Raw genomic sequence first — 18,180 nt, 5'->3', positions numbered from 1 at the left:
TAAATGTATTTATTTTTCTCACCAATCCACACACAATACTCCGTAATGACAAAGTGAAACATTTAGCAAATGTTTTGAAAATGAAATACAGAAATATGTAATTTATACTGAACAAAAATATAAATGCAACAATTTCAACGATTTTACTGAGTTACAGTTCATATCAGGATATCAGTCAATTGAAATAAATAAATTAGGCCCTGATCTATGGATTTCACATGACTGGGCAGGGGCCCACTTGGGAGCCAGGCCCAGCCAATCAGAATGAGTTTTTCCCCACAAAAAGGGCTTTATTATGGACAGAAATAAGCCTCAGTTTCATCGGCTGGCTGGTCTCAGACGATCCCGCAGGTGAAGAAGCCGGATGTGTATGTCCTGGGCTGGCGTGGTTACACGTGGTCTGCAATTGTCTAAAAAAATGTTTTTGCTTTGTCATCATGGGGTATTGTGTGTAGATTGATGAGGGAATTTCTTTTTAAACCAATTTAAGAATAAAGCTATAACCTAGCCTAATGTGGAAAAAGTAAGGGTTCTGAATACTTTCCTATACTAAATACATGCTGATTGCTACAATCCTGGAAAAAAGTAGTTTGTAATTTTAAGCAGAATATTGATCTTGTGTTTTTTGTGCACCTATGCAGAAATAAAATGTTATTGATATATAAAATGTCAACCCTCCATACACACACCCACACATTGCTTTGTGTCAGGAGGATGTCAGAGCCTTTGGCTTCACAGGAAGCTACTAGAGACATAAAAACCTGTCCTCATCCAGTGAGCCTCTGTCTTGTTTCTATCTACCCTTTGGACACATCTGCTTAAATGGAGTAGTCGCCTGAGCAACAGAGCAGAGGAGTGAGACGTTATTCTCTTTCAATAAGGTGAGCAAGTTTTCAGTTTTAGTTTATAACCCACTAACATACTATGGAAGCAACTTGTATTGCATTTACACTAATTACAAGTTATTCCACTGGTAAGTATACTGTTCTAAGGCCTGTGTATTGTAAAGTGCACCCAGCTCTTTTATTTCTTCAGAGTTAATGTTTAGATACTAATGAATATGTATGTGTAAGGCTTGTCATATATTTTTTTTCATGGAAACTTCATGTTGGGGAAATGATGGTTTCTGGTTGTGGTCATTTCTCTTCCTGTGTCATCTTGTTTTAGTTGGCCATATGGCAAGAGAAGATACATGACACTACACTTCTTTCTGTCTCTCAGCCTATAGAGCCATACAGACATATACTGTAGCTAGAGAACAGCTGGTCATGGGGAATTGCACCGTCAAAGGTCGATCCAATATGCCAACCCTTGAGAATCCAACTGAACCCGCACTGTCAGGTAATACTAAACGCCCAGCTTCCTCCATAGGTCTTCTGAATTCTTGAATTTGTTAACCTAATCTAAAATCATCAACCAGCCAGCGTGAATGCTGATTGCAACTATTAAAACCATTCTTCCTTTTTAGACAATAACAGGCCCATGGTGGTGTCCCTTTATGACTTCCCCTCCCAAGATCCCTTGGAATCCAGCATCCGCATGGGGGAGAGGCTCACTGTGTTATCAGAGTACGTGGCATACACGCATGGAGCTGTACATATACAGTGGTGTCTGAAATTATTGACACCCTTGATAAAGATGAGTAAAAGTTACTGCATCAAATAAAGTATTCAAATAATGATTCATATTTTATGCAACAAAAAATTTAAATTATATTGTTTTAGAATAATACAATTGCTCAGAGTGGTGGTTTGTTTGTGTTGAAATGAGAATGCATAAGCAGAAAATAACCCCGTACCTACTGTAAAATATGGTGGTGGATCTTTAATGTTATGAGGCTATTTTACTTCCACTGGTCCTGGGGCCCTTGTTAAGGTCAACGGCATCATGAACTTTACCCAGTACATTTTAGCCAAAAACCTGGTTGCATCTGCCAGGAGGCTGATACTGCAAGTGGATCTTCCAGCAAAACAATAGCCCCAATAATACATGAAAATCCACAAAGAATTTGTTAATTGGCCACAAAATCAACATTTTGCAAAGGCCATCTCAGTCTCTGGACTTGAAACCCATTGAAAACCTGTGGTTTGAATTGAAGAGATTTAAATTGAAGAGGACATTCCATAAACGCAGATTAAGGATATCAAGAATCTGGAAAGATTCTGTATGGAGGAATGGTCTGAAATTGCTCCCAATGTGTTCTCCTGCTCATAAAATATTTTAGAAAAAGTCTCAGTATTGTTATCCTCCCAAGGCCGTTATCCTCGAAAGGTATTAAAAACAGGGGTATCAATAATTTTTAAACCTACCTTTTTGAGAAAATATTGTATTACTTGTTGAACAAAATCTATTTCTCTGAGCAATTGTATTAGTATAAAATATTATAATTTTCCAACTTTTTGGAGTATACAATATTGCTCAGTATTTATTTATTTTATACAGTCCTTTTTGCTCATCTTTATCAATGGCGTCAATCATTTCTGACCCTATTGTATGTGATAGTTTGTGATAGTTTAGTTGAATGCACTGACTGACCTCTTTATTTGCAGTGATGGGGATTTTTGGATGGTGCGATCCACAACAACAGGCAATGAGAGTTACATCCCCAGCCACTACACTGCCAAAGTAATAAACAGGTAAGATACCTACTACTTATTCTCAAGTATTACTTCTGACTGTCACAGCTGTTTACACATCAGTGAATGTCATTAGAGGGTGGGAATTGGAATGTATCAATTTGAAAGAGCAATACTGTAGATGTTCTCTCGCTCTGAATGACATCATCAATGTCCTAATTATGTCACTCCTCCCCCAGTGGGGGATGATGGCACCAGTAGTTACAGTGGAGTTTCCTAGCAGGGTGGAGAGGAGTGAAAAATATAATGTACTATCTTATTTGTCTTCTGATAGTGAATATTTTATATTTCTCATCCATCTTTAATCAGGTGGCAGTATAATGGCATCAGCAGGTTAAATGCAGAGGAGCTGCTGCTGATGCCACACAATTACACAGGGGCTTTCCTGATACGACAGAGTCAGACAAACACAGGTGAGTCCATGTTTATGGCTTAGGGCTCGTTTAATTAAATTCATTTTACTGAATGTTATGTCAAGTTTTTTTTAAAGTTTGCTATAAGTACAACAACTAGCCTAGGACTTGTGCACTGTTTCATTGCTGTAGCGTGACAAGAGTCTTGTGTTATTTTTGGTCACAGACACCTACTCGCTCTCGGTCCTTGGGAGGACCGACTCCTCGTACATGGGCACAGTGAAACACTACCACATCCGTCGCCTCCAAAACGGCTGGTTCTACATCTCCCCCAGCCTCACCTTCTACACCCTGGGCCAATTGGTGGAACACTACTCTGGTGGGTACAAGCCCATCGACGGGCTCAAATGCATTATTATTACAGCACAGTTCTTACTCTGGTATGCAAAGAGGGTGGACTGTATGGTACTACTGGAATAAGTTGTTTGGGTAGAGAATGTTCTAAACATTTGGAAACATGTCTATCCACAGAGTCAGCAGATGGGTTGTGCTGTTTACTGAGGGAGCCTTGCATCATCCAAGGCTCAAACAATACTACTATGACTAGACCGTACCCCAAAGCTATCAGGAGGCCCACCCTCAACTGGAAGGATGTAGACAGGTGGGGCACATTCCTAAATCCTCCATCTACCATACTTTGTGTCCCAAGTGATCTACACACTACTTATTTGACTATTTGTCAGTGTGATATGACGTGTCATGCTATAGCTATGCAATTAACTGCATTGTAATTCACATTGTAAGATGATGCATATACTGGTGGTAGTTATATCACATTCCATGTGCCTGCCTCTGTCTTCCCAGCTCAATGATCTTCAGTACGGGCAGAGTGGATTCAGAGGACACTCTGGTGAGCAAGGGGCTGAGGGAGGCCATGAGCTCATACCTCTACATGACAGAGGCCAGCTGCCAGGACTGTGGCAAACACTGGGATACCTGATGAGAGGGAAGACTGAGAGTAAAATAATAATACATAATACTGTCTGGTCTGTCGCTGTCGCTGGACAACGGTACTAGGCCAGAAAGGGTGACCTAAACAAAAGCATAGAGGAAGTTAAAAAGAAGTAAGCCTACCATTTACAACCACAATGAAAAAATGAAAACTACAAGCACAATTCATGTCTTGATGGTCAAATGTGGGTTTGGGTTCAGGTAGCCACAAGGAGCCGTGTTACTTGGCACTTCTAATGCTACTGGTTCTTGTTCTCAAGAGCACATTTCACAAGGTGAAACTAATGATTTATATATATATATATATATATACACACACTAGATGACTGACAGGGGGTGCACCTCCATCTTGTCACTCCCCCACCCTTGCAAAAAATATTTTGGAAGTTATAGAAATGCATGTATTAATGTCTACATTAATTTTTGCCATGTTTATTCTATTACGGACACCTTAATGCATACTATTACATTATATGATGTGAGCTAAACATAAACATTTAAAATACAAATATATATAAAAACATACTTTCTTAAAGTATAACTTGTTGAAAGTACTAATGTTACTGTCCCCACTACAACAACAAACACTTAAATATGTGTAATTGTGTTCTTGAAATATTTAATTGAAAAACTGTAGAATTCCATTAATTCCTATGGAGCAGGGTTTCTCAAACTCGGTTTTAGTTTTTTTCCCTGTCACTAAACAGCTGATTCAAAACCCAAAGCTTGATGGTGAGTTGGTTATTTGAATCAGCTGTCTAGTGCTAGGGCAAAAAAATCTAAAGCTGCACCCAGGGGGGGTCTAAGACCGAGTTTGGGAAACTGCTCCTTCTGGGGAGTGACAATATGGACGACCAGTGGCTTTAAAGGTTCTTATTGGCCAATACATAGTATCAGCAATCCAGGGTTTATATACATTGGATGGAACTCAGAGGTCTTATGATGTGAGGAGTAGCTCTTCCTTTCAGCTCATGGAAGGTTTCATACTGTTTGTCCACACAGAAACACCTATGTATTGGTCTATTTTGAACAAAGAAGGAAGATCACTGAAATACAATAATGTTGTATCTGGACTATGAATGTTTGTATGAATGAAATGCCATGTCTGAGTAAAGGACGTCACGCTGCTTGCATAACAAGAATAAATTCCTCCCGATTCGGCCCATACCTGGCGCGAACTTGGGACTTCTGCCTTGCTAGCACACGTGACCACCCTTCTGAAGCATCTTTCCACTCGACGCCATGCGAAAAGCTAGCGCAAATGGAGACACTTAAGGCTGAGGAGTACATTTCACACATCGCCATATAACTTGAAACTAACTCAGACGTTTTTACCAGAATATGGCTGCGGGTGATAATGAGTAATAAATAAATAGTTCTGAGTGACTGTTTTGTTTCATTGGTTTCTTATCATGGCCAACCTCTTAATTATAAAAACAAGATCATCAAAACATACAAGACAATGGATGCTGTAGTTCTCTCACATCTGGGCCACAAAGAGAAAGCATCTCATGTCAAAACCATTTTCAAATCCTACCACTAGATACCGCTAGATACATGGGAATATTTTTGTATCAACCATAGCTCGCTAAATCCACAGAACTTCCTGCTTAGAACTGTTCGGGAAAAAGAAATAATGGCGACGCTTCTGGGGTCTGAGTCCCCTTGGACTGGAGGAAAACGAAGCAGTCGCAATATCATTGCAAAGATCACACACAGTCAGATCGCAGGCCAGGGTTTCAGCAGAGGGACACAGGTAAGACAACTTGTGCGATGTCTTGGCAATGAAGGTATCTGAAAAGGGGGAGGACGACTCAAGCCTGGCTGGGATTGCGTTTGGTAACCCTGCTGAGAGCTAGCTAACGTTAGCATATATATGGAAGCTAGCTAGCTGTTTATCAGACTTTCTGGTTAGTTGGCTAACATTAGCTGTCTATGCTACAGAATAATGTGATCATTTCGCTATATGACAAAGTCGGAATACACCCGCAAATTAGCTACTTACAATAAAATGACAGCCGACAACCTTCATGTAGCCTGCACTTGTTAGCGCTTTTGTTGATTAAGATAAAAATGTTGCTAGTATATTTACGCGAACCTTTTTTTTTTTAGCTGTAGCTAACGTAAGTAGTTAGCTATCTTTGGTATTATCGTATGTTTGTCTGTTCCCATCCATGACGTTACATGCAATTGGTATCTGTAGTTAGTTGTATTACTCAATGTTGTTATATTAGCGAGCTACCTAACATTTGATGACTTTGCGAAACGGAAAGAGTGCGCCACTGCTGCTAGCTCAGTTTGGCTATCAGTTAGCTAATGCTAACTAGCTTGGTTTTAAATTTGATCAGCAAATTGGGAGCAAATTAGCCATTGAATTTTGACAGGATGTTTTTTACCTGCTAGATAGAACAATCGCGAAATAACTTGAAACAACACGCGTGATTACATAACGTTAACGACACCAGCCCCCAACTACTTTCGTTTCCATAAATGGGTGCCGCCCATCTGTGACTGGTCACGGCTCAGTCATTATACTGCTAACAGGTATTTTACCTAACTAGCTACCTGTTTTTGCTCATGTGAGCCTCCCATTACTAGCCGGATAAATAAACCTTACAGGGGCAAAAACCTTTCTCTTTCATGCACTGTTGAAAAATCTACGGCACCTTTTTTGCAAATAGTCTTCTGGAAATGGTCAGTGGTGGAAAAAGTACCCAATGTTTATACTTGAGTAAAAGTAAAGATACCTTAAAAGAAAATGACTCAAGTAAAAGTCACCCAGTAAAATACTACTTGAGTAAAAGCCTAATATTATTTAGTTTTAAATGTACTTCAGTATCAAAAGTAAAAGTAAAATAATTTAAAATTTGTTATATTAAGTAAACCAAACCATTTACGGATAGCCAGGGACACAGTTCAAAACTCAGACACAATTTACAAACGATGAATTTGTGTTTAGTGAGTCCGCCAGATAAGAGGCAGTAGGAATGACCAGTGATGTTCTCTTGATAAGTGCGTGATTTAGACAATTTTCCTGTCCTGCTAAGCATTCAAAATGTAACGAGTACTTTTGGGTGTCAGGGAAAATGTAAGGAGTAAAAAGGTGGAGTAAAAGTTGTCAAAAATATAAATGGTAAAGTACAGATACCCCAAAAAACGACTTAGGAAGTATTTTTTACTTAAGTACTTTACACCACTGGAAATTATACATTATGCAGTCATTCATGTGTGTATACAAATGGCTGCAGTAGACTAGATGGTGGTGATTTTAAAACAAACCTCTTGAATTATACATTTAACATGAAGAGCTACCTTGTGCATGCTGAGGATGTCTATCCTAGAATTACCCTCTGACTCCCTGCCCTTCTTCTATGGAGATCATGGCAGTCCGCAAACAAATGTTTACAGTGCATGCCACCACCTACTGTGCTGGAATGTACGCTCAATCATGATCTGCCCAATTCTGTACTACCAATGAAAATAAAATCCAAAACCAAATAAATCCCTACTAACTTCTACCACACCCTCCCAAAAAAACCTTCCCTACCCCATTAAACTTTATCTATATCATGCTGAAACACTCCACCCTTAGGATTGTTCAGCATGTCAACAATCATTTCAACAGTAACATCTATTACCCCCAATATTTCTTTTGCCGTCTCCACAATAATCTTCAACTTGGCATTTCTGCTTTCAAAACAAATGTTATTTGTCTAATGCCCCGAATACAACCGGTGTAGACCTGACCCTGAAATGCTTAAATACAAGCACTTAACCAACAATGCAGAATTTTTTATTTTATATATATATAAGAAAATATTTGCTTAAAAAAATGTTTATTATTATAACACAATAAAAAAACAAGAACGAGACTATATACAGGGGGTAACGGTACCGAGTCAATGTGCGGGGGTACAGGTTAGTTGAGGTAATTTAGGTAATATGTACATAAAGGTAGGGGTAAAGTGACTGCATAAATAATAAACAGCGAGTAGCAGCAGTGTAAAAAAGGGGGTCAATGCAAATTCTCCGGGTAGCCATTTGATTAACTGTTTAGCAGTCTTATGGCTTGGGGATAAAACAACAACCCGAGTCGTATTGATAACCTTACCAATAATAGCTATGAAGTCAACTCATAAGCGCAATATTTCTGAACATGCAATGGGGACGGGACAAATTCTCTGATATTGAAACTAAGGAATGTACTTTTCAAGGCAACCTCAGACCTCAGCAGCACTGATAAGCTTTTACTACTTTGCCTCATTCCATTCTTGTGAAATGTGGCCTGCTTAACTCACTGCCAACTTGCCGTAAAGAATAGAAAAGGCCTATGTGTTGCCCCACCGATTCCAATAAAAAGTCTCAAATGGCAGTTTGAGCCACATTCCTCTCAAAGTTTCAGTAATAATTGAGTTATGAGAACTGAAAGTTATATTGTGCTCCATTTGTGAGGAGCATTTGGGCATGATTTGGAATGACTTCTGACTTAACTGGTGCCAGAAGATGGTCTCTGCAACTGGAATTTGGAGGGGATGTGATTATTTTGCACTAACATCTAAGACCTAGGCTTTTATTAAATCTGTCTGAGGTTGTGTGGGTGTGCGGAGGGTAGGGTAAAATGATCAACTGTCAGTGTTCTTGTGACACGGGAACATACTGGAGACATTTTCTAAGCTCTTGCATATTTCCTGTATTCACCACTCATTCGTTGTGTTCCAGCTCCCAGAGGCTCTGCTCCAGGAGAGAGATAAGAGGGCCAAATGGCACGGCATCCCTGAGCTGCTGCAGAAGCTCCATGAGAGCAGCCATCCTAACAGTGACCTCTCCCACACACACAGTGTACTAAAGGTACCCAGATAATATATACACCACAACATCAACAAAGCGCAGTCTCCTAGGCTATAGGAGCTGACTGAATGTGTATAGTTTACTCTTAAGATTAAGGCCTAATTATCCGTTATTTTTAACAGGAACTATCATCCCTACTTTCCATGGAGGCAATGTCTTTTGTCACAGAAGACAGGAAGAGTGCTCAAGAATCCACCTTTCCCAACACATACACCTTTGACCTCTTTGGTGGAGTAGATGTATGTTTACATACTGTTTATTATGCTCTTGTTACTAGTTTGTTCTGTGCTGTGATGGAAAGTAATCAATGATCAGTTTGAATGTCTTGAATCAGCCATGTCACCTCATACTGCAGTGTATCAGTGCCTTCTGAGATATTATCAGGCGACGTTTGTTCATTGCATTCTTTTTTTCTCGTCCCTTCGAAGCTGCTTGTAGAGATCTTGATGAGGCCTACACTCACTATGCAGAAGAAGAAACCTCAAAGTAAGCAGTAACACTTAGGTCTGATATAATTTCTCTCTGAAGGCTGCACTTTTGACATAAAGGACCGTTGCTATTCATGTCTGTGTCTCTTGTCCCTGCAGTGAATGATGACTTGGTCAAGGACTGCCTCAGTGTTCTTTATAACTGCTGTATATGTGTAAGTACCCTCGCCGCAGACCATCACTTCATATGCAAAAAAAAAAAGGACTCGTCATGTCTGCTTTTTCCTCTATAAACATTCATTAATCGTCAAATCTCTCCCCAAATTTTCTCAGACGGAAGGGGTTACAAAGAGCCTTGCAGCCAGAGACGACTTTGTCCTGTTTCTCTTCACCTTGATGACGAACAAGAAGACATTTCTACAGACTGCCACTTTAATCGAGGATATTCTCGGCGTCAAGAAGGTCAGAGCAACTTCACGGCAAAATCTTTTTATATTATTTTAATTTATACTAATATTGTTCACACAGAGTATGAGGGTTTGCTCTAGGTAGAGATTTGGTGTCCATGATCATGTTATGCCGATGGTGATCCATTTGTTTGGTCCTGCTCTTCTCTCTGCCCCAGGACATGATCCAGTTGGAGGGGATTCCTAACCTGTCTGGTCTGGTCCAGAGCTTCGACCAGCAGCAGCTGGCTAACTTCTGTCGCATCCTCTCTGTCACCATCTCAGAACCCGACGTGAGAAATGATGACAAACACACCCTGCTGGCCAAGAATGCACAGCAGAAACGCAACGCAAGCCCCTCACGTGCAGAGGTCAATCAAGGTAGGACAGGGATACGGGAACACACTGGAGAAATTAGATTTTATTCTCACTATTTAGCTCAATTACCCTTTCTTAGGCTCTTGTTAAAGTATTGGTTTGATTCGTCTGTTCATTTGTAGTATTCATTTAAATTCGATACCCTTATTCTGTCCAAAAGTTTTCTCGTCGGTGCTCAACCTAAAACTATTGTAGAGTAACGTTACATGATCAGTTAATGAGCCCACCCTGCCTCCCTGTTCCCAGTTACCCTCCTGAACATCCCGGGCTTCATCGAGCGCCTGTGTAAGCTGGCCACCAGGAAGGTGTCTGAGGCCACCGGGGCGTCTAACTTCCTGCAGGAACTGGAGGACTGGTACACGTGGCTGGACAACGCCTTGGTGCTGGACGCCCTCATGCAGATGGCCACGGAGGAGGCTGAGCACAGCAGCACAGGTCAGCATCCTCTCTCCTCCTGCTCTGTACCACTGCCTTAAACATCAGTTATCACTGAAAAGGTCTAACATTAGATGCACCATTCTGCCTGTGAAATGTTTATTTATTGTACTATACAGAAATATCCTGGACATCTCGGTTGTCACCTACCCTTGTACCTCTGTACTATCTATAAACATTTCTTCTCATTTTTTTTTTTTTTACATCCTGTTGTCTGCTCCACAGAGTCATCAGATGAGAGTTCGATGGCCACCAGCCCTCTGAGGCACCGTCTGCCCCAGTCCATGAAGATCGTCCATGAGATCATGTACAAGGTGGAGGTGCTCTACGTGCTCTGTGTGCTGCTAATGGGCCGTCAGAGGAACCAGGTGAGGGGCTGGGGGACAGAGCAGACGCCTCACCTAATACAGGACAGGGCTCTCTGGTGTAGGCACTCCTGTGCTCTTGCGTGTATTTGACCACCTGATCCGTCTTCCTCAGGTACACAAGATGTTAGCAGAGTTCCGTCTGATCCCAGGTCTCAACAACCTGTTTGACAAGCTGATCTGGAGGAAGTACACCTCTTCCGATCACGTGGTGCATGGCCAGAATGAGAACTGTGACTGCAGTCCGGTAAGCAGTGCACTCGTCTCTCACTGAGCTGTCCCTGGACATGATCAGTGGCTTTTTCTAGGATTCTCACTCTGGGTTCATATTACCATTGCTGTGTTATAACATTTGCAATATCAATCACACTGATTCTGTCCTTCCCTCAGGAAATATCCTTCAAGATCCAGTTTCTGAGGCTTCTCCAGAGCTTCAGTGACCACCACGAGTGAGTAACCTTCAAACAGTCTGTTTGATCAAAAGTTCCCCGTTAGCTTCACTTGAGTTTATCAAAGAACATTTTCTTTATTTCAGGAACAAGTACCTTCTTCTGAACAGTCAGGAGCTGAACGAGCTGAGTGCCATTTCTCTGAAGGCCAACATACCGGAGGTGGAGGCCTTAGTCAATACAGACAGGTATGCATCCTAAATGTAACCTTTATTTAACTAGGCAAGTCAGTTGAGAACAAATTCTTATTTACAATGACGGCATACCCCGGCCAAACCCAGACGATGCTGGGCCAATTGTGCGCCGCCCTATGGGACTCCCAATCACGGCCGGATGTGATACAGCCTGGATTTGTCCCATCATCTACTTCCACCTTTTTGACTCCACCCTCAATACGTCACACTACAGTGCAAAAGAGGCATCATGTTCTCTGAAACCTCAAATGCAATACCATATTGTGTGTCCTAAATCTGTTGTGAGTGATTCACACACTAATGCACTCTCCCTGTCTCCTTGTGCTCCTGCAGGAGTCTAGTGTGCGATGGGAAGAAGGGTCTCCTCACACGTCTGCTCGCCGTCATGAAGAGGGAGCCTCCAGACTCCTCCTTTAGGTTCTGGCAGGCCAGGGCAGTGGAGAGTTTCCTCCGTGGAGCCACCTCCTATGCGGACCAGATGTTTCTGCTGAAGAGGGGGCTGCTAGAACACATCCTGTTCTGCATCATAGACAGTGGCTGTAAGTCCAGAGACGTCCTGCAGAGCTACTTTGACCTGCTGGGGGAACTCATGAAGTTCAACATCGACGCCTTCAAGAGGTTCAACAAATATGTCAGCACAGACGACAAGGTGAAACCCTTAGCGAGTAGCAACCCCCCCCCCCCCCTCCAATGTGAGAGGAACCTGTCAGTCCTTTTAATCGTCCCATGAAATAATGCAAAATAGATTCTTATAGTCATATATAAGTAATCTCAATGTACCCAAGTTTTTGCGATGTGTATGTTCTATAATGCTGTGTCCCATCCCTCTGTTCGGCTCGGCTGCAGTTCCAGACCTTCATGACCCAGATCAACAGTTCCCTGGTGGACTCCAACATGCTGGTGCGCTGCATCGTCCTGTCCCTCGACCGCTTCGAGAGCCAGACAGAGGACGTGAAAGGTAAGCTGCACTGTCTATTCCCATAGTAAGTGAATGGAACGATGAGAGAGGGTCACATGTAGGATCTCAAGCTGCCGATGTTGGAATGAATTCAAGCTTTGAGTGCATTATAATGGTGCTGTTCCTGATGTAATTGTTGCTGGGTGTGGTCCTGCAGTGGTGGAGGTGCTGTCTGAATGCTGTCTGCTGTCCTACATGGCCCGGGTGGAGAACAGGCTATCCTTCCTCTTCAGGCTGGTCAATGTCATCAACGTGCAGACTCTCACACAGGTCTCTTTAACACCAGACAAACCCACACCTCTGTACCTCTCTTTCAGGATAAGAGGAATGTGTCCTCAGTTTGTTAGGGTTTGAGGTTGTTGTTCTCCAACATCTGGCGCTGACATGTCCCCCTCTGCCCTGCCCATCCCCTGGCCCAGGAGAATGTGAGCTGTCTGAACACCAGCCTGGTGGTCCTGATGCTGGCGAGGAGGCGGGGTAAACTTCCCTTCTACCTCAACACATTGAGAGAGAAGGAGTATGCAGAGAAATACCCTGGCTGCCTGCTAAACAACTTCCACAACCTGTTGCGCTTCTGGCAGCGCCACTACCTCAACAAGGACAAGGACAGCACCTGTCTGGAGAACGTGAGTGTCCTTGCCCTGCTCTGTCCCAAACAAGGGAAAACCAGATTTATTTTCTTCAAAAGATATTATGCAGGGATGCAAACTTACTGCTTCTTGGCGATATTCACAGTTTTGATCTCAAAATAGGTAATTCACATGAATTGTGTAGATCCGTAAATAAAAAGTATGTTTGGGGGGGGTCTGGCAAAGTACGCAGAGTGTGTCACCCATTGAGCTATAAAAGAGAGGTGCGAACAGAATCTCAATTGCATACTCCTCACGTCCTCTCTCCTCGCCTCCTTCTCAAAACCCATTGGAGGAGAAGGTCAGAGGGGAGGGAACTCTGGCTTTCACATCCATTGGGGTTTGAGGAGCGAGGAGTATGCAATTGAGGTTCTCCCACTGTGTGCTCACTAACGTTACCTTCTCTGGCGGCTGAGTCATCATCCACTCCACCCAACAAACTTTGTTCCTGACTGGGAAATTTGGAATGCAACTTGAGGTAAGCAACCTGTGTTCGAAATAATGCTATGGTTATATTTGATACATGCAACTATAATTTGCTTATGTTCAGGGCTGTGACGGTCACAAAATTTCGTCAGCCGGTGATTGTCAAGCGAATAACTGCCGGTCTCACGGTAATTGACCGTTAATTAGCATAAACACATTTAGCATCTCCTGGCGTCCACAACTACAAGCCACTGATGCAGACCTTTGGAACATCTACATTTGAAAAAGTATAATAAATCCATGTAATATAGCCTACACCTTCACAATAAATCCATGATTTATTTTAGACAGGTCTAAAGAAACATGATATGAAGAAAATGTAATCTATTTCAGAATAACAGAATATCATACTTGAGTTAGCCTGATCTGGCTATGCCATATGGCTGTTGGCTACACTAGTTCATTTAGCAGACAAGATTTTCTTTGAATTCTGTGGCATTATTTTTCTAGTATGAAGAATACAATTGAACAAAGCTGAATAAAATAGAAAGGATATTTTCACCAAACAATTTGAGGGAGTGCGCACATGTGGCTATTCTGTGTTGAGCGGTTAACAAAGAAATAGGTATTCCTATATGCTTAATTTAGAGTTATTAATGTAACTTTAGTTGTTCTACAAACGTTGGGTTATATGTTTTGATTTTTAATACATTGTAAGGCTGCATGATGCGATTCTAATGATGATTTTAAAAAAGGTTGCTTGAAAGGCATGAGCTCTGCTTTGTTTTTTTCACAGACTGTACACAATACATCAGTCTCTCATTCACAATTTGACAAGCACTTGATAATGCCTCATATTTCCCGGTGGCATCCTCTTTGTGTGACCGTAATGCACCCTAAAAAAAATCCATGCCTTTTGTGGCCGTTGTGCCCTTGGGCTAAGTAAAATCATTTATAATGCGCCTCTCCCTGAGTGCTGCATGCGCTGAAGCACCTCTCACTCACATGGCTCTCATCACATGTTCAGGTCTTCCTCGCAGGCTACAAGTGAACAGACACATTGGGACGCAACTGCGTGCATCCTTATCCAATTCCGAGGTGCATATTGAAGAACTGTACACATTTACATTTCGTCATCCAACCAGATGAGTAGGCCTAACGAACAGCAAAAGCACTAGCCTATGTCAATCTACTATCCCCCATAGTACAAAAGTTGACCTATTCTGTGTGAGAAATAAATATTCCAAACATAGTCTGGGACAGTAGTGGGATGCGATGGATCCCAAATTAATATAACCACTAGAATCCCAAAACTTTTTTATGCAATGAGGCTGACGCAACAGATCAGAACGTTTAGCTTAAAATGTTGATAAACTATTAGGCTATTTCTTCCCATTATAAGTGCAGTAATGCGCACGCAGCAGTAGGTTATAAGCGGGAATGTTCCATTAGCGGGAAAACACCATTATCAAAAGTGACCGTAAATGCAATTATGCATGTAATGCTTTTATTATAAAGGTGCATTTTTTTGGTGAAAATTATCTTCCCCAAACTTGAAACTCACACGCCAGTTAAGCTCTACAACCCTTGTAAAGAGGATTAATGTGCTTAATTTTAAGAAGTTATTTGGCCACTTTAGTTGTGATACAAACCTTATTAGAACATATTTAGGCCTATGGGCTAGGCTACATGATGTGTGCGACTATGATTCAAAAAAGTTGCAAAAAAAGGCATTGTTTCTTGTTCGCATTGTTCGCTTGGGCATTATTCACAAGTGATAATATAGAATTCACATGTGATCAGACTTCTTGATTTAATTTTGTCTTTACATATACTAAATAATATATGTGTGAAATTTGTTTTGATTTAGAATTGACCATTTATCATGCACCTGTCAAAAATGTTGGGGGAAAAATACATCTATGCACTTAAATTGCGAATGGAGGACACATTTCCCCGTGGTTTATTTTCATGCCAGTCAGGTAGGCTATACTCCTGTTGTAAAGAGAAGCAATGTACTTAATATTAGGAAAGTTAAGAAATAAATATAGTAGGCCTAGCCTATAGAAAGCTGATGGGATCCTCCTATTTTTAATAGAGCCAATCACTGTGTTTTCTCACGCAATTCCATAGCCTATAGAAATGTTGCGCAACATGAGATCATGGGCCCTCATGAAGTGTTAGATTAGATTTTCGATTACATTTGCATTGATGTCAGAGTGATTTAGAGGGACAATAGAGTGCAGAGTACCAGGCAGTTACGAAATTTGGTAGGCTACTAATGAGCATCAGCAGCATCAGAGCTTGGAGAACTGTAATTACCGTGACTAAACGGCCACGTGGAATTTGACTGCCTTCGTGACTCGTAACCGCCGGGGTGGCGGTGATACGATTACTACAAAGCCGTACTTATGTTTCTGTAGCGCAAATTATTACACACAAAGTTATTAACGTTAGCTAGCGAACTACTTTAGCATCTATGCTGACAAGCTAAAATAGAATATCAGAGTTCAGAGTGTGATGTCATATATGTCAAATCGGATAGCTTCATCCAATATCACGTGTGACAGCTGTGAGCAGCCAGTCACATCCCCTAACCAGCCATTAGTCTACTCAGCTGCTCCTCTCCAGACCCGGCGCCAGGATAAAGTGACTAAGGGGGCAGTCGACATTTTTGGGGGTTCGTCAATTCTTTGGGGGGGAGTTCTTGCATTGGAATTTTATATTGAGTTCTGCTTATCACGCTACACCACAATAACCATAAAGTTAAAATGGCGAGACTCTGAGACCATTGATTAAATGATTTTGGAAGTGACAGGTTGGCACAAAATCTGTAGCCCATCTCTGCTGCTTATCACACTAAAGCAAGGCTGTTTTGGTAATGAATATAGGCTACAAGATAAATTAGGGTAAATCACCTATTACCAACAGCCTGTGAATGTTAGCGTGAACACTGCTGTCTTAATAAATGAAGTAGTAGCCTAGTTATTCATGCATGCAAACAAAAATACTGGATAGCAGTTTGGCTCAGTATACTGACAACTGCGAATGCAAACGAATGAATTCAAATAGAACAAAACAGTGGTACCAAGTAGGCCTAGTAAACAATATCAGATTGATAAAAGCATGACACAATCTATATTTAGGCTACTTACATTAACAGTAAACAAAAGGCAAATGATACTACTCCACTGCACGGTTGGAGCTAGGAACACAAGCATTTCACTACACCCGCCATAACATCTGCTAAATATGTGTATGTCATCAATAAAATTTGATTTGAATGGAGATCCAAATAACCAAAACACAGCCTACTACAGTGAGATGCAGCCCTGCACAGCTGGCTTGCCAAATAGGCCTATACATGCCCTCTTCTTCGCTCGTGAATTCAGCAACACGTTGTGATATGGAACTATACACTTATGTGGATTAAATTCGACCCACGGCATCAATTAAACAAGGCCAGCCTACCATAAACATGTTTCCAGAGTATTGAGATTGTTCAAATATGTATTATGTACTTGTTATTCTCTGAAAATATGTAACTTTTGTCACCTTTTTGGGCACTCGCCAGTTTGCGTCCCTGTTATGAGCTCACCCGATCTAGTTGTAGACTGGCTGGCCTGTCATTTAACTAGCCTTTGACTAAACTTTAAATTCAAATCTTGCAAGGTTTAGTGAGGGGCCATTTAGTCAGAGACTAGTTCAATGACACGGAGCTGGGTGCGTCTCGGAAGACGCGGGAGGAGGCCAATCTTCAAATCCTATAAATGTTCTTATGTTTTCATTAGTCGGTGTCCACCACAATTTGTTGGGGTACCGGGCAGGTGCGGCGGTAGTATTTTGTATTTCCTAAGACCGGGGAAAGTTTCACGTTGCGATTTTGCACTACTCCACTTACCATGAATATCCCCTTCTCCTCTTTGGGTAAAAAGTGTGTGTTTTACAAGTCTTAACCCCCTGTTTCCTCTCCCTCAGAGCTCCTGCATCCCTTTTGACTACTGGAAGGAGACAGTGTCAGTGCTGCTGGGCTCAGACAGGACTTCTCTGTGTGCCATAGCCAGCTACATAGACGAGCCCTTCATGGACCTGGACAGGGACCTGCTGGAGGATTAACCCATACAGGCGGGTGTGACTGGGCTGGTGGAGGGGGTAGGGGGTTGCTGGGGTATGGACACCTATCATGAGTGATGACCATGCCAGAAAGCTAGAGCAGGACTGTAACTGTGGCTGGACACAGAGACTCATTGCTATGCTGTCTGTAACTAGGCCAGGAGGCCGTTACTGAAGGAGCGGGGGGGGGGGGGGGGTGATTCTACAATCCTGGCCATCTTCACTCCTCGCTCCATTCTCTTCGGAGGAGAAGGGGCGAGACTGCACCTGTTTGTCTTTCCATCCCAGACCCTACAGTAGAGAGATACATTTCTTGGACCTTGAAATACTCCTATGTTGGTGGTTTGCTTTAGGTGAAATCAAATAGCCTTTTATATATTACATAAATATATTGAAAAATCTATACGTACGATGCAACAAATTAGATAGGATGTATCTATCCATCTAATACAGAAAATGGTTTGTTTTCACTGTGGGGGACTTGTTATACGAGGGGAGGCCCAGAGTGTGT

The 18,180-nt window shown here is 41.8% G+C and overlaps 2 protein-coding genes across 2 annotated transcripts; both read left to right on the top strand.

Moving 5' to 3' along the window:
• The first annotated feature begins 775 nt into the window (after nucleotides 1-775).
• LOC139536556 (src-like-adapter 2) lies at nucleotides 776-5,387 on the top strand. The gene is made up of 8 exons (XM_071337174.1): nucleotides 776-881; nucleotides 1,222-1,341; nucleotides 1,469-1,568; nucleotides 2,550-2,636; nucleotides 2,946-3,049; nucleotides 3,216-3,368; nucleotides 3,521-3,650; nucleotides 3,854-5,387. The coding sequence occupies exons 2-8, from the start codon at nucleotides 1,269-1,271 to the stop codon at nucleotides 3,987-3,989; spliced, it is 783 nt and encodes a 260-aa protein (XP_071193275.1). The 5' UTR covers nucleotides 776-881; nucleotides 1,222-1,268; the 3' UTR covers nucleotides 3,990-5,387.
• Nucleotides 5,388-5,585: 198 nt separating this feature from the next.
• LOC139536554 (short transient receptor potential channel 4-associated protein-like) lies at nucleotides 5,586-17,806 on the top strand. Its single transcript, XM_071337165.1, has 17 exons — nucleotides 5,586-5,756; nucleotides 8,720-8,848; nucleotides 8,971-9,087; nucleotides 9,277-9,334; nucleotides 9,436-9,491; nucleotides 9,610-9,738; nucleotides 9,902-10,103; nucleotides 10,347-10,535; nucleotides 10,761-10,903; nucleotides 11,016-11,147; nucleotides 11,291-11,349; nucleotides 11,436-11,537; nucleotides 11,877-12,192; nucleotides 12,390-12,501; nucleotides 12,659-12,771; nucleotides 12,921-13,127; nucleotides 17,535-17,806. The coding sequence occupies exons 1-17, from the start codon at nucleotides 5,637-5,639 to the stop codon at nucleotides 17,670-17,672; spliced, it is 2,322 nt and encodes a 773-aa protein (XP_071193266.1). The 5' UTR covers nucleotides 5,586-5,636; the 3' UTR covers nucleotides 17,673-17,806.
• Nucleotides 17,807-18,180: the final 374 nt, after the last annotated feature.

This window comes from Salvelinus alpinus, chromosome 12 (assembly GCF_045679555.1).
Source record: "Salvelinus alpinus chromosome 12, SLU_Salpinus.1, whole genome shotgun sequence".
NCBI classification, from domain to species: Eukaryota; Metazoa; Chordata; class Actinopteri; order Salmoniformes; family Salmonidae; genus Salvelinus; species Salvelinus alpinus.
Note: the sequence above shows the minus strand (reverse complement) of the source record. Positions and strands in the feature narration are given on the sequence as shown.